This window comes from Cryptomeria japonica, chromosome 1 (assembly GCF_030272615.1).
Source record: "Cryptomeria japonica chromosome 1, Sugi_1.0, whole genome shotgun sequence".
In the NCBI taxonomy this organism is placed as follows: domain Eukaryota; kingdom Viridiplantae; phylum Streptophyta; class Pinopsida; order Cupressales; family Cupressaceae; genus Cryptomeria; species Cryptomeria japonica.
The window spans coordinates 105,996,472-106,021,706 of NC_081405.1; the positions used below are offsets into that span (position 1 = coordinate 105,996,472).

A 25,235-nucleotide genomic window follows, 5' to 3' on the forward strand; every position below is an offset into this window, starting at 1 on the left:
ACTTTCTAGTGGTGCAAGTATTTTTTCCAAATTTGCTACTGATGAATTTAATGCTGGTTGAGATCTGATTGTTGGTGTTGGAAATAAGCCACACCCAGACCGACGATGGACTGGTCCAAGAGGGGCCAGTAGCTCAGTGGTAGAGCACTCCAGCAGCGTATGGAAGGTCCTAGGTTCGAGTCCTAGCTGGTCAATGTCTCAACATGGTATCAGAGCCAAGTCCAGGCTAGGAGCCCCAAGCACACGAGAGGTGTGGCTTAAGGGGGGGTGTTGGTGTTGGAAATAAGCCACACCCGAACCAACAATGGACTGGTCCAAGAGGGGCCAATAGCTCAGTGGTAGAGCACTCCAGCAGCGTATGGAAGGTCCTAGGTTCGAGTCCTAGCTGGTCCATGTCTCAACATTGATCACCCTTTTTCTGCTTCTAAGCTTATAAACCTTTTAGCTCCAAAAGTAGCTAGTGGACATATAGGTATTATTTTATTATTACCTAATAGTTTGTATTGTATTTTTTATTTTTTATTAGTTTCTTCATTTTATCCTCATTCCTCATGTTTACTCCATCCTCTCTCATCCCACCCTTTCACCTCTCTTTTTATTGAGTCCTAGGTTTGCAACTAATGATCTGACATCTCCTTTGAACTCTCTTTCATCTTGATGATGGATCATAGAGTGTGATTTGAATCTTTAAATTTTAATTTGAAAGAAAGAAATATAACATGCAATGATAAAAAAAATTACAATCAAATCCAAAAATAACAAATGATATTCGCATGGGTTGTTGTTACATCCCACTTGTGCCCTAGTTGTTTATATGCAGTATTTACGCCCTGATACATGTTAACCCTAGTGCATTTACGATATACTTGTAAGATGTTTAATGTGCCCTAGTTTTCATGCTTTAATTGATGAATATGTTCAGATGATTATGCATATGTGAATGATGACAATTATGCTTGCAATGATGATTTGATGGACTTGATTGATTAATTGATGAATTTACAATTAAAAATGTGATATAATGTTTTACTTCTTTCAATGAATTATGAATTGTCAGAACTGGACAAGATTAGGATCTAATTGATTTCATTGGCCAAGTGTGTGTAGGAGACCGTCATCCTCCACGAAGGGAAGGAAAGTATCATCAGGTCGGGAGGTAAGGGAAGGAAAGAACTCAACGCCGTCTGAAAAACCCTAACCTGAGTCAGGTAAACTTATGTATATATATATATATATATATATATATATATATATTCTTATGTGAATACTTGGGTATGAGAGTACGTATACACAGCCGTATACGTGCTTCCGCAGTCAGGTATACATAAGATGTATAAGTCGTATATATATATAAATATATATGAATGTATATATTTATGTCACCTTAATCATTTTTGCATAGTCAAGGTCTATTTTGATAAATAAATTAATATCTAGCCACAAATGCATCAAGTGGCACATAGCAAGTTAATGAAACATTTCACCCTCTTTCTTGGCATAATCTAGTGAATTCTAATACTCCTTGGCAATAATATTATATTGACCAATAAAGGACATTTATCTTTTTAAAAAAATAAATAAAAGAAAGAATGCATATCTACCAACTATTATCGCATGACTTATATATATAAAATTGAAGCATAAGGGAGTCGAGGATATTTACACTTTGAAATATGCTTTATCAGACAATTGAGGGAAATTAAACTTAAAGTTTAAAATAAAAAACTTCCTTACTATATCGATGGAGAAGATATTTTCACGGCATGATGAAGAGGAAGCTTCTTCAGGAAGCCAAAAAAACAATGCTGAATGCGTGATAATGGAGCACGATTTTGGCGTGACTCTTGGTGGTTTAGCAAATCCGCCTGGTATTAGGGCGAATCCTTGAGGAAAATGTTTTTCAGGATACTTCAACCAATGTGGAAGGGAAAACGAGGCATTATTGTTCTTCTTCATTCTACTTTGACGGAGATAGAAGGGTTTTACTCGGCATTTTTCTCTGTCTTCCGGCCTCCTATTACTTCATTTTCTGTTGGTAATTCACCATTACAGCTCTACGTTTTTCCTGGAATAGAGGTTTGGCAAAAGGAGGAGTGCTGAAATTGACCTGCAGACGTTTTTTTTTTCATCATTCCAGGTCATGTATTCATGATTCCACCTTGCATGTAGGGTTATTCTCCATTCGCTGCTTCTTTGGTTCGAATATTATGAGTTGTTAAAGAAAATGTATATTGGAAAACCATATTAAAGTTATTATGTGATTTTCTTGCTGTTGGGTAAGAAAGAGTAGGAAATGTATAATGGTTCTTGCTGTTGCTGTTCATCGTTGGTTATATGCAAACTCAAATAGGAGGCTAATTTTAATTCTTCCAGTCTACTCTTAATTGTAGAAGAAGGGTTTATTAAGTTTGACTGTATTTTTCTTTTTCTCTTCCATGAAAAGATGCAGCAGGTATGTATATGTACAGATTTGTATATATTATATATATATATATACAAATATGTATGTATAAATTCCTGTACAACTGAGAAATATCATTCTATCTCTTAAAAATCTGATTTAGAAAGTGAGAAAAAGAGTTCAGAACCTGTACTACTGATTTTGGGAAAAAGGGTTTAGAATATTTGCAAAATAAAAAGGAATTTATGTCCTAAATTCTGCTGTGAACTCCTTCTTGAACAGCTGAATCCCCATTTCCTTCATAAAATTTGTGGATAATCTCCAATTATCTGGAATTCATAATACAACTTCTGAATCAGCTTTTATATCTATTCCCGGAAGTAGAAATATACTCACTGTTGTGAATCTTTGACTGTAACAGCAGTCATCTTGGAATTTGAGTAAATTTATTTTAGAAACCCTTGAATAAGTGTGGTTGTTAAGTTTGATTAAAGTATATTAATCTCTAAATCTTAGGCACCCGAAAATACTTAGCATACATGTGAAGGTGTGGGTACAAGTGCACACTTGTACATGTACTTGGACATATACCGGCAAGTATGTACTAGTGTGGTTTATAACTGGTAATACTTGTTGTGTATGTGAAGGTATTTGTACTCGTGTGTTCATGTATGCATACTTTAACAAGTACTGGTAAACATATTTCAGTATAGTGGTGCAGACTTATACCATTCAATTGAAGGGTGTTCATACCCAAGACAACTTAATGAAGAATTTGACCTCTTATTCAAGTTATTCAGAACTTTCTTATACTGAAAAGCCAAGACAGCTCTAAGATAAAATTATCTGATTGCGATTACCCTCTAGTTTAAGAAATTAACCTTTACCCTAGCCTAGGAAGGCAGTGGGTAGAAGAGCACCATTGTACTTTGATGCAGTTAGCATCACTATTCAGAGGTTACTCTCAAGATGCCAGGACAGCAAATACATGTCAGGCATGGTGATATAATCCATACTTAAGAGTTGGATGTACAACTGGCGGCTCTTATGCCCCCTATTTTCCCAAGCCAGGGATTCAGTTGAAACATCATAAATCATTGCAGTCTTAAATGAGAAAGATATTAATGATAACATTTTAGAGTACTAAAACTTTTACAAATGAACACTAAACACAAGTTGGGTCTTAGTCCCCTTAAAAGTTCAGTTGAACTCCCTTGAACCTAGACTTATTGCCGAGAAGGGTAAGATCATTGACAGCGCATTAATTCATGCTTGCAATGTAAAACCTTGGCCAAGGTGGTGCTGCGTAATGCATGGATTCGTCTGATCTTTAGTACCAGATACACCTCTAGTCAGAAGCGTCATACTAAAAGGGAGTTACCCTTAGTGTATGACCGACTAATGCGTGTAGGTCCTAACACCAAGTCTTAGATGGCATTGAGTTCTCTTTTTCCATTACCTCCCGGCAAAGGGTCGGGCCAATCCAGTTGGATATGGCACGAGGGACTAGATAGTCCGTGGTTGGGCGGAAAAGCGCCCTAATGATACTTTCCCTTGTCACCAGTATCATGACAAAGTTATGAAGTTCAGAATGTTAGCATCAGTTGAAAAGTACTCTCTAAACCCCCTCTCTCTTTCATTTAATGCAATATTGTTTATTTCTTAATCTTACATATATGTTCGATTTTATTTCAATGTAATTACTTCCAGTTATCATTAACCTTGTTATCAAAAAAAAAAAAATTCTCTTACTTTTATGTTACTTGTAATGATTAAGCTAATGGCTATTTTTGCAACGGTTACATTCGCTTCAGTTAGTTACATTTTTGAATAAATGTTTCTTTTAAATTTTTAGCATGTTACAGCTGTGGAAATCTGATAGCATTAATCATAACCTCTTGTCGAAGCTTTTGATTTTCATGATTCTTGTGGCATTGGAAAGGAATTAAGCAGCTCTTCTCAGCCACTCATGTGATTCCATATTCAACTACAAGTACTTTTTGTTCAATTTGTCACATATTTGAGTTATGGTAGATAACTTGAACATCTTGACTCCTACAAAAGATTTATTTTCAGGGTAGGCTTCATTTCAGCTCTTCTATTTTGCATTTACTTTTGCTGGTTGTAATCAGAATAGTGAGGAAACTTGAATATTTAAAATTCTTTATGAACTTTCACCAATTGCAATAGCTTTTCATTGCAAATGGCATCAGTTTGTTAAATTACTCTAACCTAGCATTTGCAAATACATCTGGAGTCCACACTTAGCCATCTTGGTGGATACAATGTAATAAGATGAAATGCATTGCAATAGCTACTCCACCATCATCTATTGCTACTTCAATTTAGTAAGAACATTTCAATCTTCCAAATCCATCTCATTGGGAGTCCTCTTCATCAAACACATTATATTTGTTTGTGAAATCTCACATTGCACATCTTGAGGAAACATTATAGAATTTGCGTTGCCTGTTTCATACCAATGATGTCATCACATATTCAATATTTTAACAGGAAATTTAAATATTTCTCTCCTAGTTTCATTTATTTGATTGGGCATTCAATTTCTGGTTTGGAGGAGACCTCTTTATCCAACATGAGGACACTAGAGTTGCATTCTCAGGCATACATTTGGATTTGAATTCCCTAATCATCTAGATTATGGGAATGGCTTCTACAATCACTAGTGGATCTGTTTCTTCTCTAGGGGAGATAAGTTGTTTGCAAGTAGTGGATCATTATCGGTCTTTAGGCTCTCATCGTTAGCACATGAGCTACTTCTTTGTGGGAAAATTCATAGTCTCATCTTTTCTCTTTTATGGGGGTGATATACATTGTGCATTTGTGAGTACTTGGGGGGTCATGTTGAGTCCTCTATTCCATCACATGTAAATGATTATATTATTTTTTCTCTTTCGAAGAATTTTTTCCCATGAGGTTTTCCCTGGTTATGAGAGATTTATTTGTTTGTACATGGTTTACCTCATTAAGCCTTGTAGTCAAGACATATTCATCATTTATCATTACTGCATCTTTGCATTTCATCATACTCCCTAAGTTGCACTTAAGATGGGATGTGATTGTAAAAAGATAAATCACCTAATTAGTTCTTATTAGTTCCAATTCACACTACTATACTTAAGTTTACTTGGATCATGTGTTTTTTGTCTCAAGTCATAGGATTAAGACACATGTCATGATCTATTTAATCCTAAGGTTTCAACCTTTTCTTTATAACAAGGGTTTCTCATTGTATATCATAATAATATCAATATTTATCATTTTGCATCTAATGAATTCTCAGTTTTCATTGCAAATCAATTGCTTTTATCTTGTGATAGTGTTTTTGATCGCAGGTGATCCTTGGGGTACTTGGGAGTTCATGTAATGTCTACATTTACAAAACACTTTCCTTGATTACTCACAACTACTCTTCTAGTAGCATCTTCTTTCTCTCAACACCTGAAGAGTTTTCTAGTTCTATTCACATAAAGTTCGTTGCTTGATATCAACAATTTCTTTCACATTATCTTTCATTTGTTGTTCCAATTGGCCATTATGCTCTTCAAACCTCCAAACAGTGGCCTACTAGGTTTTAACATGAGCAACTTCAGCTATAAACTCCTCAAACTCATGTTTCGTCTGACAATTCTCAGATTGCAACTCAGCAACTTTTGAAGTAAGGTCAAGAGCTTCATATAGTTTCAAGTAAATATTCAAAAAGGCATTTTCTCCAAACTTTGCTCACATTGTAAGATTATCAACTTCTTTCCGATATCCTTTAAGTGAAGAATTGAAATGGTTTAATTTTTCCTAATTTGAAGTTTTCCTGACATCATGTGTACCTTCAGCAAGCTTCTACCCATTCTTCAAACTAGTTTCTTCAGTAATTTTTACCCCTTTGTCACCCAGCTCGGTCCTCTCATTTTCGTGGTTGAATTCCAAAAGTTTAAAATGAAAGCTATTCCATCATTAGATCCTTGCGGGTTTCCAATTTCACTTGACCAAATTCTGGCCATGCAACTCTTCAACACTGCAGATCTTGCTTTATCATGAAGTCAAATCCTGCAAGTAATTTTAGACCCTTCTGGAACCTCTTTTTCACCTTTATGTGGAAGAGCAGCTCCATTCCAAGCAATTAAATTATTAATGATTGGCATGGCTTCTTTAGCTCAGGCAAGGTCTTTGAATGCTGTCTGAGAACGTAATGACTCACAACCATTCTTCAAACATGCAATTAATTAAATCTATCCTAACTTAAGTCAGCTCCTAAAAGAAACTCTGTAGCAAACTTAAAGAATGCAGTCAAACAATGAGATATTGCCTTCAGCTATATTATCTCCTTTGCGAAGCTGCAGAGGATACAAAAGAAAAATAAAATCATATGTTTATCTTCTCTGCTCAAGAGTGTTGCCTTGACATATAATGTACCATTTTTAAGAGGATACGCTACATTAACCTTTCTTTAGGAGTAGAAGATTCTTCAAATTTCATTCACAAAATCACACTTCATGTCTGTTATGCAGTTCAACTTCGAACTTGAACAAAAACAGAGAGCAGAAATGGTAAAGGTGGTATAATATATTAATTAATTTTAGAGTTCCAGTTATGCTCCAAAACACAAATGCCCTTTTTGATTCACATGTAAAGAGCAGGGTTTATAAAAATACATGTTAACAGTATGATATGAACAAAATATAACAGTGATTTCCAAACTTGATATGCCTCTATCTGTATTCGCAACATAAAAAAAAGGTTCAATCTTTCATGATCCAAAAATATATTCATCACAAAGCTTAGTTTGTAACTAACATGCTACAGTGAAGAGCAGCCAGCTGGCAGCTTAACACCAAACGGAATCAATTTACCAAACTCCTCAAATGGGTGCAATCTTAAACAGCTTCAAATCTTCACATTTGACTGCTAACCAATCATATTTAATAAGGGCACTTGAGTGGAGAATACTTACAGCATTATTAATAAACAAACACTAAATGAGTTATTTAAGCAATACCTCAAGCAGTAAGAATAACAAACCCATTGAATATTAGATGGTGGAATGTGCTTTCTTTCCATTAATTTCTACAGAATGGGAAATGTGTGCTGACCTTTGGATTCATGCATAATTGTTTTGGAATTTCAGGTGCTCTACACAGGTTCAACAAAACAAGACACTTCCTACTGTTCAAAAGATGTCGCTCTTTGCAGTACGCAACATTGTTAAAGCAAAGAAGCATGTTCTCCTAACTGATAAATCTGAAAGAAATGACTATTTCAAAATAAAAATAAAAGGAAGCACATATCAACAGAAGAGACAAATCTCGTGGCAATTTATTTCGATATTCAAACTTCATATATATAAAACATTTTCAAGAATAAAAAAAGAAGCCAGAATTCCAGACTATTAAATATAGCAAACTCAGACTGATAGCAGATTTACTCACATTGCATTAAAAACATATCAAGCTTCATTCAGTGCATTCAATTCTATTTATTGCATTGTACCTGCTTATTGCATACTAATAAAATTTAGTTTCAGAAATTGAATTATTAACATATTTAAGAAAAAAATTTAAGTTATTAGAGCATATTTTCATTACTTAAAAGCAACAGACACATAATTGCTACATATAAACTATAAGTTGATTTAACAATTTACAATATACAAACCAAGACCTAGAATTAAATTATACAATAATGTCATTCAAATGTAAATTAAGATAAAATAAAGTGAAAATTAAATATTAATTAAACAAGAAAATATCTAAATATATTAAAAATTGAAAATTTACATATAAAGAACTAGATAAACAATAATAATCTAAGCATAAAAAATAAAATTTCACAAAAAACAGAGAAAAATAAAATAAAAATTGCATGAACAAAGTTTTTAAATTTAGAAAGGTTCATGTCAAACTTTTAAAAACTCAAATCACACAGTATCCGGCATGGCTGGAAAATTAGTGTTTTTTGGGCACATGTGAATTACAGTTTTCAACGTGTATCCGAGCCATACTTGTATTGGATATGGTGGAATGCAAGCCCGGGGAGGGGCATGGGTGTATTCAGCTACTCTGGTGTGACCTGGTCAATATGCCAACTAGAAGGCTAGCTGGTAGGGGCAAAGTTGGAGTTGCCAATGTGAATTGGAAGAGAATCCTAAACACACAAATGGAAGAGGTTGAGAATATGCTGAGAGGACTGATATCGAGATTAGATATCCCACACAAAGATCCCTGAGGAAGAAAATAAGGCTGAGCAGATAGCAAGGAAGATTGTGGCGAGGGCACTTGATGAGAATCGTAAACCAAACCTAGATAAAGATTCCATGAATGATTAGTGAGGACCAAGAGAATGGAGACATCATGAAGGGTGAGGCAAGTGATGTTATGGAAAGGGTTGCAAAGAGCGGTACTGCAGAGTGCAGACTATTCTAATAGATGCACAGTAAGACAACCACTATCAAACGCTGAAGATGAATTTCCCTATGGGCAACAAGTGATTGTTTAGGGAAATGAAGTTAATGTGATAGATTCTGGGCAACTATAGGAAGAGTCCTCATAGACGGGGATGAAGAAATGGAGATAGGCCTAGAGATGGCTGAAGGAGGAGAGGTGTTGGAGAAGTATCGTCTTCAAGATGCTTCCATTAACGGAACATTAGTGACAGAAAAAAAACTTGAGAAAAATGGTTAAGGGAGAATTCATTTTATAGGAGTTAGGTGATGTGTTAAAGGATAGCGGAATGATTAAGGGAGGATTTGAGGTACTACTAATTGATAGAGTTCAGGCCAAGGAAGAAGATAGATAGTGAATCAAAAAAAAGAAAGTGGAAGTTGGATGCACTGGTGATAGTGCAAGATGAGAGAGTAGAAACAATGTTCAAAACTCAACAACAGAAGTTGGAGAGGATATCTTTTCATTGAAAAGGGAGGACTGAGGCCCCATTAACTTCAGCTGTGAGAAAGGAGGGTTGTGTACAACCCTTCAATGAAGAAGGAATCCTCATAAAGGATGATAAGTCAGTGCAAGTGGTTGATCTAGAAGAGATAACAGAGATTTGTCCTCAGAAGGACATGAAGAGGAATGGAAAAGGGTGTAGAATTATGCATTTGAAAGCAATAGTGCCATGAGAGGCATTGTGCACAATATTAACGAGCAAGTGACTTGGTTTTGTTTGGAGGAGCAGACAGAAGCAAAAATGTTTGGACAACCTATGAAAAATGGTGAGGCAGTGCAAAAACACTTGGAGGTGAGTTAAATTGGGGCCATGTTGGCTCAGGAAGAAAAACAATGGAAACAGCCCATGACTGAAGTGATCCTTGGAGGGGGAAACCAATGTAGTTGAAGGAAGATCAACATGTCCTTAAGAAGGCATGAAGAGTATGGTGGAGGAGAATGCTGCACAGACGGGTACACTAGAAGAATACTTTGGAATGGCACCAAGTGTGAGGAGCAAAGTAGTAGAAACAGAAGCAACTAGTTGAAGGGGGAGAGAAGAAATTAGGGAAGAAAATAGTGAACCTGAAGATCCAAGTGGGAAGGCATGGATTCAATTTACAACAGTGTCAATGGGTGTAATAAGACTGGAAAGCAGTTAAAAAGGACTACACATGACTGAAGTGATCCTTGGAGGGGGAAACCAATGTAGTTGAAGGAAGATCAACATGTCCTTTAGAAGGCAAGAAGAGTATGGTGGAGGAGAATGCTGTACAGATGGGTACACTAGAAGGATATTTTGGGATGGTACCAAGTGTGAGGAGCAAAGTAGTAGAAACAGAAGCAACTACTTGAAGGAGGAGAGAAGAAATTAGAGAAGAAAATAGTGAACCTGAAGATCCGAGTGGGAAGGCATGGCTTCAATTTACAACAGTGCCAATGGGTGTAATAAGACTGGAAAGTGGTTAAAAAGGACTGCACATAGTTGCAGAAAAGAGAGAACGGAAGAGACTAAGTTACAAGTGGACATGAATGGTGCATGTTGGATTGAGACCCACCAAAAGATTGAACGACTGCACATAGTTGCAGAAAAGAGAGAACGCAAGAGACGAAGTTACAAGTGGAGATGAATGGTGCATGGTGGATTGAGACCCACCAAAAGATTGAACAAGGAAGAAGTAAAGGCCAAAGAGGGTTGGTTGGACTTGCAGCCATCGCTTGTCATATTAAGGATGTGCAAGTCCACCAAAAGATTGAACAAGGAAGAAGTAAAGGCCAAAGAGGGGTGGTTGGACTTGCAGCCATCACTTGTCATATTAAGGATGTGCAAGTTGAAGTCCAATATGTTCAAGTGATCAGAGAAGTCCCATAGGTGAAAAGGATAGTGGATGAGGATCCCTTGATAAGCATGTAATGGAATTGTGCTACAGAGTATGTTGCTATGGGAGCAAAGGCAGTAATAGAGATTATTCTGAGAAATCACATGGGAAGGAACAGTTACAGAAGTGCTTAAAGATTAGTGTTATAAGGAGTATAAAGGAAGGGAAATTGAAGAGGAGTATAAAAAGGAAGAATGTGAGGATGTTGGATGTTAGTGATTAGTGTTATAAGAAGTATAAAGGAAGGGAAATGTTAAAAAGGAATCCATAGTTCCTTCACAGATTGTGAAAAAAGTTACAGGCGTGGGACCTGAGCTGGTTGAAGATGACAAAGTAGGGTCCACGAAGCAGAAAGTTGAAGATGAACAAGGGCAGCGGAGTAAGTGTTGTGACGTATTCACACATCGGCCCATTGCAAATGGGGACCCCTGCTTTTTGCTTTCTAGGGTTTGTTTTCTAGGTCTTTTAGGGTTTTGCCTTTGCAGGATGAGTGCTGTCGAGGGGATCGTTGGATTGCAGGCTTTGCTTGAGCCAGGGTGAGTCCACAGGGCCCCAGAATTAGGGTTTCTTTAAGAGTCTTCCTTAGGGCCTGGTTTTGCTCTTGTTACTAATTGTGTCTTGCTTGGTGAGTGAGTATCATTCTTGAAGGTCCGTGCTAGGTCAAGTTGGTGAGTGATAAAGTCTGGAATGTCATCCTGATCTTTAAATGTCCTGAAATTTGGCTAAGTCTGGAATGTCCTGATCCTGAAATTTGATTAAGTCTAAAAAACTGAAGAATCCTCCAAAAACTAGATTTTGCAATATAACTCTTGGAGGTCCGAAACCACTCTCAAACATCCTGGAAGTATATATGGAATATAACTTAAAGTTATACTTAAATGTTATATTCCATAAAATAATCTTGACGAAGAGGCTAAAATGTCAAAATTCGCTCCTGACCCTTCCAAAGGGTCCAAAGCGAAAATTCACCAAAGACTCAAGATCTCACCTAAGTCAAAGAGTGGTCGAGCAAGTTTGCAAGGATATGGAAGGAAATGGATCTAGGATCGAGTCTAAGATAAAGTCAAGTCAGTTTGAAGATGAATTGAGCCTAGAATAGAAATTTCGCTCCTGACCCTTCCAAAGGGTCCAGAGCGAAATTCTTGAAAACACTCATTTTCCCCTTTGCTGAAGTCAAGACCAAGATGGAGAGATGAAAGGAGAGTAGTCTATGTTTGCCTCCCAAAGAAAATTAGAGTTGAAAAAAGCAAGAATCAAGGTCAAATCATGATTTTCGCTCCTGACCCTTCCAAAGGGTCCAGAGCAAAAATCCTTGTAGCTCTTATTTCCTTCTTTGTTTTGGCTAGGTGTTGGCGTGATGTAGGATAAATTGGTATGTTCTTGTCTTGGGAGGGAGTTGGACACTTTGAAAGATGAAGATATTTCGCTCCTGACCCTTCCAAAGGGTCCAGAGCGAAATTCATCATAAACCTTTTTTGCTCCCTTGTTTTGGCTTGAAACCTTGCTCCTTTGATGGAAAACGATCTATATTTGCCTCCAAGAGAAAATTGAAGTTTAAAAAATGAACAATCAAGCCCAAATGGTGAATTTCGCTCCTGACCCTTCCAAAGGGTCCAGAGCGAAAATCCTCCTAAAGATCATCTCCTCCCTAGTTTGACCAAATTTTGAGTTGCAAGGCATCTTGAAGGGAAGTGTGGACATGTTTGGACTTTGGAAATGTTTGAAAGCCTTGAAAAAATGAAGGATTCTAGCCAAGAAGGTGAATTTCGCTCCTGACCCTTCCAAAGGGTCCAGAGCGAAATTCCTTACAAGCCTACCTTTTTGACCTTGCTTGGGCTTAAGACTTTGTTCCTTGCATGAGAATGATGTTTAGTTACCTTCTAGAGAAGATTGGAGGTGAAAAGATGAAGGATCAAGTCAAGAATGAGATTTTCGCTCCTAACCCTTCCAAAGGGTCCAGAGCGAAAATCCTAAATCCACCTATTCCTTTCACATTTGTGCCAAGTCAGGCCTAGACAAGGATGATAGAAACCCTTAAGATTGCCCTTGAATGGATTTTGTCTCAAAAAATGATGATTTTGGGCTAGAGGAAGAATTTCGCTCCTGACCCTTCCAGAGGGTCCAGGGCGAAATTCATTATAGGTCCTGTCCCTGGCCATGATTTCTAGCGAAATTCTCTTTTCTAGTCACTTTGAGGTCAAGTGAAATGTTGCAAGCATGGGAGAGGGATCCAAGGATAAGAGTCCAAGTAAACAAAGTGAAAAGAATGGAATTGAATGAGGATAAACAAGCAAATCATGAAATTCGCTCCTGACCCTTCCAAAGGGTCCAAGGCGAAATTGTGCAAAACCTATCTTTTCCCTCAAATTTATGCCAAGTCTAGTGTGGGTCAAGATTAGAGGTGTCCTTAGGCATGTCCTTGAATTGTCAAGAGTCATCAAATATGAAGAAATGAGCTCAACACAAGAAATTCGCTCCTGACCCTTCCAAAGGGTCCAAAGCGAATTTTCTCAAAAACCACCTTTTTTCCCAATTCTGTGCCAAGCCTAGTGCTGACTAAGGTGAGTTTTGATGGAAGAGGTCCTTAGAAATAACTTTGACTTATCAATGATTATCAAATGTGAAGGAATTGAGCCAAATGGTGAATTTCACTCCTGACCCTTCCAAAGGGTCAGGAGCAAAATTCCTAAAATCACTTATCTTCCTTGCAAATCAAGTCAAGCTTTTGGTTTTTATGGCTTAGGGAAGGATGGAGCAAAGTTTCCTTGACCTTGGAGGTGAGTTGAATGGTAGAATTTGTCCTAAAAAGTGATTTTCGCTCCTGACCCTTCCAAAGGGTCCTGAGCGAAAATCCTAAAAACCATCTTATCCTCCAAATTTTGTGCTAAGTCAGGCCTAGACTAGGGTGAGAGAAGCTATTTGGAATGCCTTGGAAAGATGTTTGACCTTCAAAAGTGTGAATTTTGAGCTAAAAGGTGAATTTTGCTCCTGACCCTTCCAAAGGGTCCAGAGCGAAATTCTTCATCTACCTATTTCCTCCTTGTGTCAAGTCAAGACTTGGAGTCCTAAGGCGAAGTTGAGGTTAAATTGATGTTACTTTGCCCTACAAGATGAATTGAAGTGAAGAAAATGAAGAGTTGTGACCTAAAAGGTGAATTTCGCTCCTGACCCTTCCAAAGGGTCCAGAGCGAAATTCCCAATTTCACTCAGATTGCTCATGATAAAGATCAAGGCGAAGAGTTGGTTGTGAGGTAATGTTGAAAAGAGGTCTAAATGAGCCAAGAATGCAAATTTCGCTCCTGAACCTTCCAGAGGGTCCAGGGCGAAATTCTTATGAACCCTGTCCCTGGAAAGAATCTTGAGCAAACTTCATTTTGATGTCTTCTTGTTGATGATTTAAGGTATAAAATGCTATGTCGAAATGAATTTATTATGTGTCCTTAATCATCTTTTGGGTTTGTTTTGCAGAGGAAAGAAGACCATAACAAGGACGACCTTCTCCAGTCCAGAATCATCAAGGACGACCTTCTCCAGTCCAGCATCAACAGGGACGACCTTTTTCAGTCTAGCATCATCAAGGATGACATCTTCCAGTCCAAGGTACATCATCCATCCTGCACATCAAAGACAAAGGAAGATAAAGCAAGGGTTCGTTGAAGAAGCAGATAGTTTTAGAAGAGTTAATTAAAGCTAGCTTTGCAACATCATCAAATTGAACATCAGCCAAGTTTCGAGTGTCAGGTAAGGTGGCGTCCTAGTCATCACTCCTCCATGTTGGGTTGATCCACCTCAGCATGTCCAGGTTCAATGTACCTAACTCATCAAAGATGACACAAACTTCAATGTACCTACCCCGGCTATCCATTGGTCGAATATTCCAGAGAAGACATGTGTCCAAATAATCCAATTATTTCATTGGCCAAAATTGAGTTTGTTGTAACAAACCCTAATTAGGGTTTTCATTGTAAAATCTCGGCCATTGATCTCAAGTTGATCTGAGCCATCAAATTGTATTGAGGGCACTATATAAGCCCTGGCTCCTCATTTGTAAAGGCTAATAGTTAGTCAATAGTTGATAGTAGGTGAATAGTTAGCTAATAGTGAATAGTCAGTTGATAGAATAGCAATTAGAGTAGAATAGCAAGAGAAGGCAAAGATTGTTGCCAAGATGTTGTAAAAGACTTGTAAAACTTCATTGAAGAAATGGTGAAATCTATGGGTCGATTCAACAATTTGCATGGTCTTTATACTTCTCAGATTTGATTTCATGTTATTAGATGAGTGGAAGAAATGTGTTTGATTGATGGTGAAATTTGTATATCCATACTACTAGCAGTTTGTTGATTGCAGACTTGCCTTGTGTGGTCAACTGGAATCATTCAGCTTAAGTCTAACTTCAATGGTCGCTTCTTCACTGATATGCATCAACCTGATGGTGTCTATGCTTATAGCGATGATCTGAACATCATAAAGCTTTCCTCCGAAGATCGCACTAACCTTGTGGAGATGGTGTTGGGATGTCAAAACAAGACTTAGTTAGAATTTCACCAAAGGTTATTCATTGCTCCTACATTCTTAGTGTCAGAATTAGATCCTTTCCTTGCCCTCATCCTTTTTCTTTTTTTTTCAAAATATAGGCCAGTGAAATCTTGTGATTCCAGCAAATCAGACATTCAGGTCATCGAGTGTAAGTCCCCATGTGATTCCAACAAAATCACATCATACCACAAAGAGCTTATCCACGAGTAGAGATCCTACATAACAAGAACCTTGAAGCTTCTCCGATTGATCCTTCTGCGATATCTTCAGCATTCGGGAGCTTTATTCAAGAGAGGATAAGGTACCTTTAGGTATTTTATTCTGTGTTTGGTCGTGTACAAAATACACATCAACAATAAGGAGGCACCAGTAGAAGATTTATTGGGATTTATCCTACAAATTGCCTCAAGACAAGTAACAATGAAGCACTGGAGAAAAATGATTACATAAAGATTGAAGGAATTATGTCATGAGAGGAAGTGATGGAGAAGCACTTGGAGGAGGTGGTTGCATTACAGTATGTAGAGATCCACATGAGCAGTGGAAGAGGTGCCCAAAATTTGGCAAAGGTTGGAACGTGCCCTAGCTCTGAGCCTTGGAGAAGAAGCTAGAGGAGGCAAAGACAGGACTGTAACCTTCTTCCATAGAACCTGTACAAGCGTTAAAGGTACATTGGATAAGGATCACTAATCAAAATAGTGTTTCTACAACTCAGCTCTTATTTGTGAGCATTAAGTTGACAAATGATTTACCTAGGGTGTCCAATGCATAGGCATCTCAGGGATCAAACAATCTTGCATCATCCAAAAATATAGTTTCTATTTTTGGAGGATTTTCTGTATGTTTTTCAGAATTCGAAGTTCTAGTTTTTAAGTTTTGCAGTTCTAACAGTATATCAAGTCTAATTAAGATCCCGCAGTGACACAGACTTTTTGTTGAGTCTTTGTTTCTACCCGAACTACAGAGACCAAAGCACAGTCTGAACCTATGCAATATCACCAGAGATTGAAATATTCACCCGAAGATCATGAGTCATCAAAGTGAATTCTCAAGTTCATACTCGATATTCTAGAATGGAGCAAGATTTCAAAAATTGGATTATTTGTTTTGGAGCCTTCTAATCTCTCCTTAGCAACTGAAGGTTTGGCCAACTGGAAAGCATCGTCAAAAGAACAGAATTACATGTTTTGGACAATGGGGGCCACCATTAGCCCTTATGGAAAAATATAGTATGGTACCAACCAAGAGTGGGACCTAATTAGCATCAAAATTATGAAAAGGTAGCTATGAGTTGTAATTTGTACAGACAAGGTCATCCCTCTTCATCGGGAGGGTGTAATGAAAATATTAAACAATCATCTTTAAATTCCAGTAGAGTGAAACCAAAAGGGCACTGCTCATTGAAGATCTTCAGTTCAAGCAAGTGCATGAATTGAAGAAGGTTCACGTGGAAGCTCGTACATAGTCAGAGAATCTGAGAATGTTGTCAGGCTTCAAGCCCTGAGTTTTGAGATTATTGTAAGGTTTAAAGGCCTCATTGTATTGTGATTGCTTCCAGGCCTGAACATACTACCTAGTGACTTCATGCAATTTTTTGTTGATCGGTAAAAAAATCATTTCTGAGCATCATAGTGCCGGTGTAGGGTGTTGATTGATATGTGTTAATGATATTTTCCATTGTGAGTGTAGTTGATTATTAGGGCTATGGGTTTGGACATCCCTTAATTTGGACCTCCATCCTAAAGTGCATCACATCTATGGGAGAAGGCAGGTTAAATACACTGGATTAAATCAATATGGGGAAAACCATAAAATCCATCTAAAACTGTTACCTGAAGGTGGCTTGCAACATTCTCCCTTGTAAGTCCCTGAACATTCATCATCTCAAGAATCCTCTTTGGAACAGCCTCTGCATCCATTACAATTATTGTGTTCTCAATAAAACCATCTGCTAAAGTTCTAAACATTGTACATTCCTCCAAATATGTTAGAACTTTAAAGAAAGTTCATCCGTTAGTACCAATATATCATCAAGCAACGATAAAATGTTTTTGCATATGCATAAAAAAATTCTATATAGATGCTTTCATCCAAGAATTCAGCAAATGATTAGAATAAACAATAACACGGAAAAAAGAATTCTGTAAAACTAAAACAAGTCACTAATAGCTGTGAGATCTTTTTCTGTTCAAATGATTGTAGAGAGTGTGAATCAAATATTTAAGATTAGCTTTCTTACTGTCAATTCCAAGCTGATTTACAGCACTAACAAATTGTTGATGGAGCTCCACAGACCAGACTACCCTCGGTTTTTTCAGGGATGTAGGATCATCATTGTCCTGATCAAAATCATCCTCCTCCTCCCTGGGTTCCTTCCTTCTTTTAGATGTTTTTGAATTACACTCTGTACCTTCATTCACTGAGGATGCATACTCAGCATCATCTGAACCCTTTTTAAGCTTTTCACTGTTCTCAACACTTCCAGAGTTCTCCAATTCCTTTATCCCATTTTTCTTCTTCCTGACTATATGTTGCCATATATTTTTGAGCTCCTCAATGCGTACAGGCTTTAGTAGGTAGTCACATGCACCATGTTTGATTCCTTTCATCACTACACTTGTTTTTCCATCTGCTGACATCACTACAAACCAGACACCACAAAGAAAAAACTAAGATGACGAAGATTCAAATACATTAATACTTAACACGATAGTGCTAATATAAATTTTGATCTATAAATGAAAAATTTTGGCATCAAATTTTTACTGATGACAGGAAGATCCATCTCCAATCCAACATGTTCAAGGAGTTTGAAGCCATCCATGTCAGGCATATATACATCACTAATGACCAGGTCAAAGCTACCCTTCCTCTCTCGGAGCATTGATAATGCAACAGTTGCCCGAGAACATGTCGTAACTGCAGAGAATAGCCCACCAATCATTAAGTACAGGCCACAAAAAGTATAAAAAATGAAAATCATGAAGTCAGTTTGGTTAATAAGGAAAATGTTGCTTACATTCTGAGAACAAAGGTAAGATCAAATTTTCAAACTTGGAACAGCTTTATGAGGTTGTCTCAAATGGACAAATTTTCCATTGACTATCGTAATTTGAAAATTACTATTTCTTTTTGCAAATAAGGCACTTTTAGTGTTGATTGTAGCAGTTGGTTTAGTGTAAAAAAGCAAATAACAAAGAAACTTATCTCAATAACTAAATATTAGATTCATGAAAAATGACAACAGCTAATTAAAAACCATCCCCCTTATATATATCAGGTAAAAAAAATACTAGGCAAACCATATCACCTTGATACACAGAACAGCCAACAATTAAAAAGGAAGAACATAAGAGGATTTGAAAGCAGTGGTTGTCTTCAAGAAAGCAGTGAGTTATGTAGATCAAAAGAAATTCTCTACAATTTGTGTATGTGTTGCTGGAAGTATCTAATAGTTAAATTATTAATGTTTTGTAGCTTCGGTCAAATAATTCTAATCAATGAAATCAAATGCTTAATTGGCCTATCGGCCTTAAGCATTTGATATCTATCCTCTACAAGTATTAGTCCATTATTTGCATTATGTATTTAATAAGATTCTTGCTTAAATATTGATCTTGAAATATGATTATGAATTAATCATATGTATATATTTAATAATGTATAACTATACATTATTAAATATACACATATAATTAATTTGATTATATCAAATAACATTTAATCATATGCTTATCGATATTGTGGATGTACAGAATAAGGAGGGAGACAATCGTATTGTGGACGTACAGAATAATTACAATGCAGAAAGAATATCGACTGCCTCCCAGAATATTGCAGGCCATTTGCTGTTGGAAATTTAATATATTAATTGATTCTATTTTCATGTAAAATTGCAACAAGATTAATATCAGTTTTAATTGATCATTGTACAGCAGTTCATGTTAAATTAATTGATATACAAAGGAATCCTTATATTGATATAAGAAGTGGAAATTGCATTAATAAGATTTAAAAGATCCTATATTCAAATCTGATATAAACATTAACATGGTATTAGAGCTAGTCTAAGGAAGATCCAATCAGATTTGAGTCTAAAGGCAGTCAGAAATTTATCATTTGAATTTATTCAAAACACATACTCTTCTCCTAATGGCCAACGGTGTTAGATTCGAGGATCGTCTTGAAGGCGCCTCTAACTTTGTCTTGTGGAAATTCAGAATTATGATCACATTAAGAGAGCAAGAGTTAGAAGCCTTTGTAGAAAAGGAAACAACTATACCGGATGAAGAAGATGAGAAGAGACAATGGATAAAGAACAACAATAAGACCATGAAGCTGTTAGTAGACGCAGTCAAGGATCACATAGTACCTATAATCTCCAAGTTAGATACAGCATTCAAAATCTCCTCAACATTAGAAAGCGTGTATGAAATAAACAATACTAGCAAGGCTCTATCACTAAAACAGAAACTTCACCATATGAAGATGAACAAAGGAGAATCCATTACATCGTATTTCATGAGGATCACAGAATTAAAGGACCAACTCTCCACCATTGGTCACCTTATAGATAGCAAGGAGCTAACTATGTTAGCATTAAATGTATTACCTGCTTCATGGGAAGGATTCATACAAGGAATTAGTGCTCGCTCAAAACTTCCAAAATTTGATTGATTAAAAACAGATTGCAATCAAGAAGAATCCATGCTAATTGCAAGGGGGGATGGTCAAAGCCCTATCAATGAAGACATTCATGTGCTGAACTCCTCTTCACACAAAAAGGGAAAGAAAAAGAACGTCAAAAGGAAGAAAAGGACAAAGATTCAAGAGGAAAATACTCATCCAAGAGGAAGAGGGATATGACCAAAGTACAATGCTTCAGATGTGACCAATATGGGCACTCTGCCATAAAGTGTCCGGACAGACCAAGACCTCAAGCCATTGTTGCAAAAGTTAGTAAGTCAAGGATAGAGAATGATTCAGAGAAACTTGTGTTCTACTCAGCTCTTTCAAGTCAAGTATCAACTAACCCTAATACCTGGGTAATTAATAGTGGAGCATCACGTCACATTACAGGATTCAAAGAACACCTTGATAGCCTAATAGAAAATTTTGATGAGGAAGTAACTATTGGGGATGATTCAAGCTATCCTGTAAAAGGAATTGGGACCTGTACTATAAACCTAAATTCAAGCATCTCCCTTCAACTCACAGATATATGATATGTCCCAAGGATAAAGAGAAATTTAGTCTCCATTTCAGCACTTGAAGACAAAGGATATAGAATCACCTTTATGGAAGGAAAGGTCTTGGCATGGCCAACGAACTCAACCATCAAGAAGGCCTATACTATTGGAGTAAGACATGGGTGCCTCTACAAACTTTGTATTTCCTCCTCTCGAGCTTTAATGCACGAGTCAACAAGCACAAGTGAAATTTGGCACAGGAGGTTAGGACATCTTCATTTCTGAGCTCTCCCTTCAATTGAAAAAATGGTGATAGGTCTACCTAAACTAAAGCAAAATCATGAAGAAACATGCAAAGGATGTGCTCTAGGGAAAAACACAAAAGGTACGTTTCACACCAGTGATAGCAAATCTAAAAATGTATTAGAAATTATTCATTCTGATTTATGTGGACCCATTTCTGTAACCTCTTTAGGAGGATTTTTGTATTATGTTATCTTTGTAGATGATTTCTCTAGGAAGACATGGATATATTTTTTAAAATGTAAAGAGTCGGAAGAAATCCTTATGAGATTTAAGGAATTCAAGGCTCTACTAGAAAATATATCTGGTAAGAGAATTAAAATACTAAGAACAGATAATGGGGGAGAATATATTTCAGATAACTTTGAAAACTTTTGTATAAATGTTGGGATGTCATGTCCCCACATTTATAGTAGAAATAATTAATATAGTTTTTGCCATATAAAATAATATGTTAAAAACATATCAAAATTATATTATATCACATTAACATTAAAATAATATTATATATTATCAATTTACATCTTATATTGAATGATGTTATTATATTAACAATAAATAATATTATATTATCAATTTACATTTTTTATTGAATGATTTTATTATATTAACAAAACACATTATATTATAATGGTGCTTTGTATTAAAACTTATATTATTTCTGTTAACCAATTAACCCCTATATTTACCAAGGCCCGATAACCGTTCTTTAAAGGGTGGTGTGAATAGTTCCAAATCGGGTTTTATATGAAGCGATGCTCTTCTTGAAAAGAGCCGTCAGAAATAGAGGTACAGCAACTCTTCAAAAAGGGGGATGCTGCCTATTAGGAGACCATCGTGGCTCTTCACCACATGGGGAGGTAGGATAAATACCCCCTGTGCAAATGGGAATAAGGGGAATATACGAGGGGAACAAGAAAGTCAGTCTGCCAGCAGGGATAAAGATGGGTAAGTTCAGTGTCAGGTACGTATAAGCATGAATTTTCTGAGTTAGCATTAGAGTATATATGAGCCAGTATGATATACATATTTAAATTCAGATCTGTGCATCAATGAATATAAATTAAGATGTTCTTAATCAATTCAGTGACAGTTAATATCATATTAAGTTAAGAAGGTAAATTTTATCTATTTATTCAAACAGCATTAAAATAACAGTATTGCCAGGCATAACATATAAATATATATCTGCACCTAATCTCAGGAATACATAATACAATCAGATTCAGGTTACGTGAATTATGGTAATATGGTAATACTGTAAATTCTTATAATATAAGGAACAACAAACTGATTATAATGAAATAATGACAATAAGTGGTTTATGTTGATACAAAGTAACACTAACAGGAAACTTTGATGATAATCCAATAAACAGCACTGTTGAAATGTAATATAAAATGATAATTATGTCAGATGAAATTGATTATCATAATGTGATGGATTGAATAAATATAATAAATGGTTCATTGTAAAGAGGGACTCTCTTTTAAGTACGCCAAGAGGGATGAAGCATCTGCTCTTGGGCTTAAGAGAGAAGGTGGTTGTGATGAGGGGGAACGGCGATAGAACACCTCGCTGGGTACGCCACTCCATGATGGATGCCTAACACCTGCCATATGGAGCCAAGGGGGGTATGGTATCTTCCCTTGGGCCTAGGAGGAATGGTTTCTTGGACACCCTATCCAACTAGCCTACCCTAATGGGCTAAGGACATTGATTTGGTAACTGACTTTCAATCTAACTTTATATGATAAACTGATTATACCCAACAAATTGTAATTCTAAACAGTAACTAATATAGCAGAATTGATATCATTTAATACAATTTCATTGGTATATGTTTCAGTTTTACAAGTATTATTTAATGTGTTCTCTAATCTTTGCTGCAAGAAACCAGTATACAAAGGTATGTCCATAAAACTTAATTACCTATCTTTTAGATTTGGGCAAATTTAGGTTAAATTAAAGTGTAACTAAATAGGGGACATTACATGGGATTAAGAGGGAGTATACAGTTCCTTATAATCCTCAACAGAATGAAGTGGCAGAGAGGAAGAATAGAACTATTGTAGAAGCTGCTAGAGCTATGATGTATGATCAAAACTTAAAAACTTCTTTTTGGGCTGAAGCCTCTAGTACTGATGTAATGTACAAAATAGAAGTCCTCACTCTCTCCTAGATGACAAAACCCCTGAAGAAACCTTCACTAGAGTTAAACCTGACATAAGTCACCTAAGAATCTTTGGATGTCCGGTCTATATTCATTTACATAAAGAGAAAAGATCCAAATTAGAACCCTCAAGCAAAAAGAGCATATTTGTAGGTTATAGTGAAATATCTAAAGCCTATAGAATCTATATACCTGGACAAAGACAAATTGAATTAAGTAGAGATGTTATATTTGAGGAAGATATTGCTTTCAAAAAATCTAAAAGTACTCAAGAGTTAGAAGACCTAGAATCTCCTCTAAACATGGAAGAGGATCTTGCTCCTCAGATTCAGAGGGAGACTCAAGAAGTAATAGAAAATGAAGGACAAAATGAACTCATGGATCCTGCAAATGAAACCAAAGGTACTCATATGAATCGAAAAAGGCTACTTTGGGCAAGAAAAATGATTCATGAAGCTAAAGACTATGCAGCACCACAAGGGACCTTCAGGGAAAGCAAAAGACCTCACAGGTTTTCCAACTATGTTGCCTTGATGAGTGAGATCATCAAATCAGAGCCTTCCAGTGTCAAGGAGACCATTGAAAATCAAGTATAGAAGGATGCTATGACAGAAGAGTATTAGTCCATCATTGAGAATGATGTTTGGGACATTGTGCCCCGACCTAAAGACAAATCAGTAGTATCCTCAAAATGGCTTTTCAAAATCAAACATGTGGCAAATGGCAGCATTGAGAAATACAAAGCATGATTTGTAGCCAGAGGTTTCTCTCAGAAGGAAGGGATTGACTATGAAGAGACTTTTGCCCCAGTTGCCAGATATACTTCTGTTAGAGTTGTCATTGCCATTGCTGCATCTAAAGGATGGAAGATTCATTAGATGGATGTGAAGACAACTTTTCTGAATGGGATGATAGAAGAAGAAGTATACTTAGAGCAGCCTGAAGGGTTTGTCATACATGGAAATGATGCATATGTATGCAAGTTGAAGAAAGCCTTATATGGGCTCAAACAGGCCCCTCGAGCCTGGTATGAAAGAATAGATAAATATCTTATGGGCTTAAACTTCTTCAAGAATGATGCAGATCCGAATTTGTACTTCAAGGTAATAAATGGTGAAATGTTGATTCTCATTTTATATGTTGATGACTTATTAATTACAGGAGAAGATCACCTAATTGCCAAATGTAAGCAAGACCTTGCTTCAGAGTTTGACATGGACTTGGGTCTTTTACATTATTTCCTTGGTTTAGAAGTTTGGCAACAAGCAGATAGCATCATCCTAAATCAAGGAAAATACACTATTGACATTCTGAAAAGATTTGGAATGATGGAATGTAAACCTATGTCTACTCCTATGGAAACAAACTTGCACAAATTAAAGGAAGCAGCAGCAGAATCAGAATTTGCATATCCTACCTTATACAGGCAAATTATTGGGTCCCTAATGTATTTGATTAACACCAGGCCTGACATTTGTTATTCAGTTAATGCAATTAGTCAATTTATGTGTGAACCAAAGGAGATACATATGGTTGCAGTGAAGCATATTTTGAGATACCTATGTGGTACTATTGGGTATGGTCTTACATATACTAATGTTGATCTAGATCTTCATGGTTGCACTGATTTAGATTGGGCTGGAAGTGTGGTAGACAGGAAGAGCACATTAGGGTGCTGTTTTAAACTAGGATCAGCTATGATTTCCTGGATTAGTAGGAAACAATCCTCAGTAACACAGAGTTCTACAGAACTCGAGTACATTGCAACTTCCATGGGAGCAAGGGAATCAATATGGCTAAGGAAACTCCTTGTGGGGTTGTTTGGACCAAAGAAGCATTAATCGTTTGGGGAATTAATCGGCAAAACAAAAGTATAAGATTTTTTGAAAAAAACAGGAAATAATCGGCAAAAAATCGGAATAGTATAAAAAATAAATATATTTTTAAAATTAAATATAGTATAAATTAAATATATATTAAATATGATATAATATACATTATAAATTTAAAATAAATATTATTATATTTACATTTATTAATGGTCTATAAAGATATAAATTTTTAATTTTTAATTTTTAAATTATTTATATTTCTAATTTACAATTTTATTAAATTATATAATTATTCTCTATAGTTTAATAAATGACACACTAATATAATATATAATAATTTTAATTTAAAATTATTTTATATATATTAATTATATATTAAAAATTAAATAATATACATTATAAATTAAAAATAAATATTATTATATTTACATTTATTAATGGTCTATAAAGATGCGAAGTTTTCATTTATAATTTTTAAATT

At 36.1% G+C, this 25,235-nt stretch overlaps 1 protein-coding gene across 1 annotated transcript in view; it reads right to left on the reverse strand.

Annotated features, from left to right (window-relative positions):
- LOC131040645 (two-component response regulator ARR2) overlaps window positions 1-25,235 on the reverse strand; it is a 70,701-nt gene that overhangs the window by 8,589 nt on the left and 36,877 nt on the right. The window contains exons 2-4 of the mRNA XM_057973600.2: window positions 18,024-18,176; window positions 17,497-17,898; window positions 17,090-17,166 (exon numbers count right to left, since the gene is read on the reverse strand). Coding sequence (XP_057829583.1) covers window positions 17,090-17,166; window positions 17,497-17,898; window positions 18,024-18,176 — 632 coding nt within the window. The remainder of the gene's footprint in view (window positions 1-17,089; window positions 17,167-17,496; window positions 17,899-18,023; window positions 18,177-25,235) is intronic.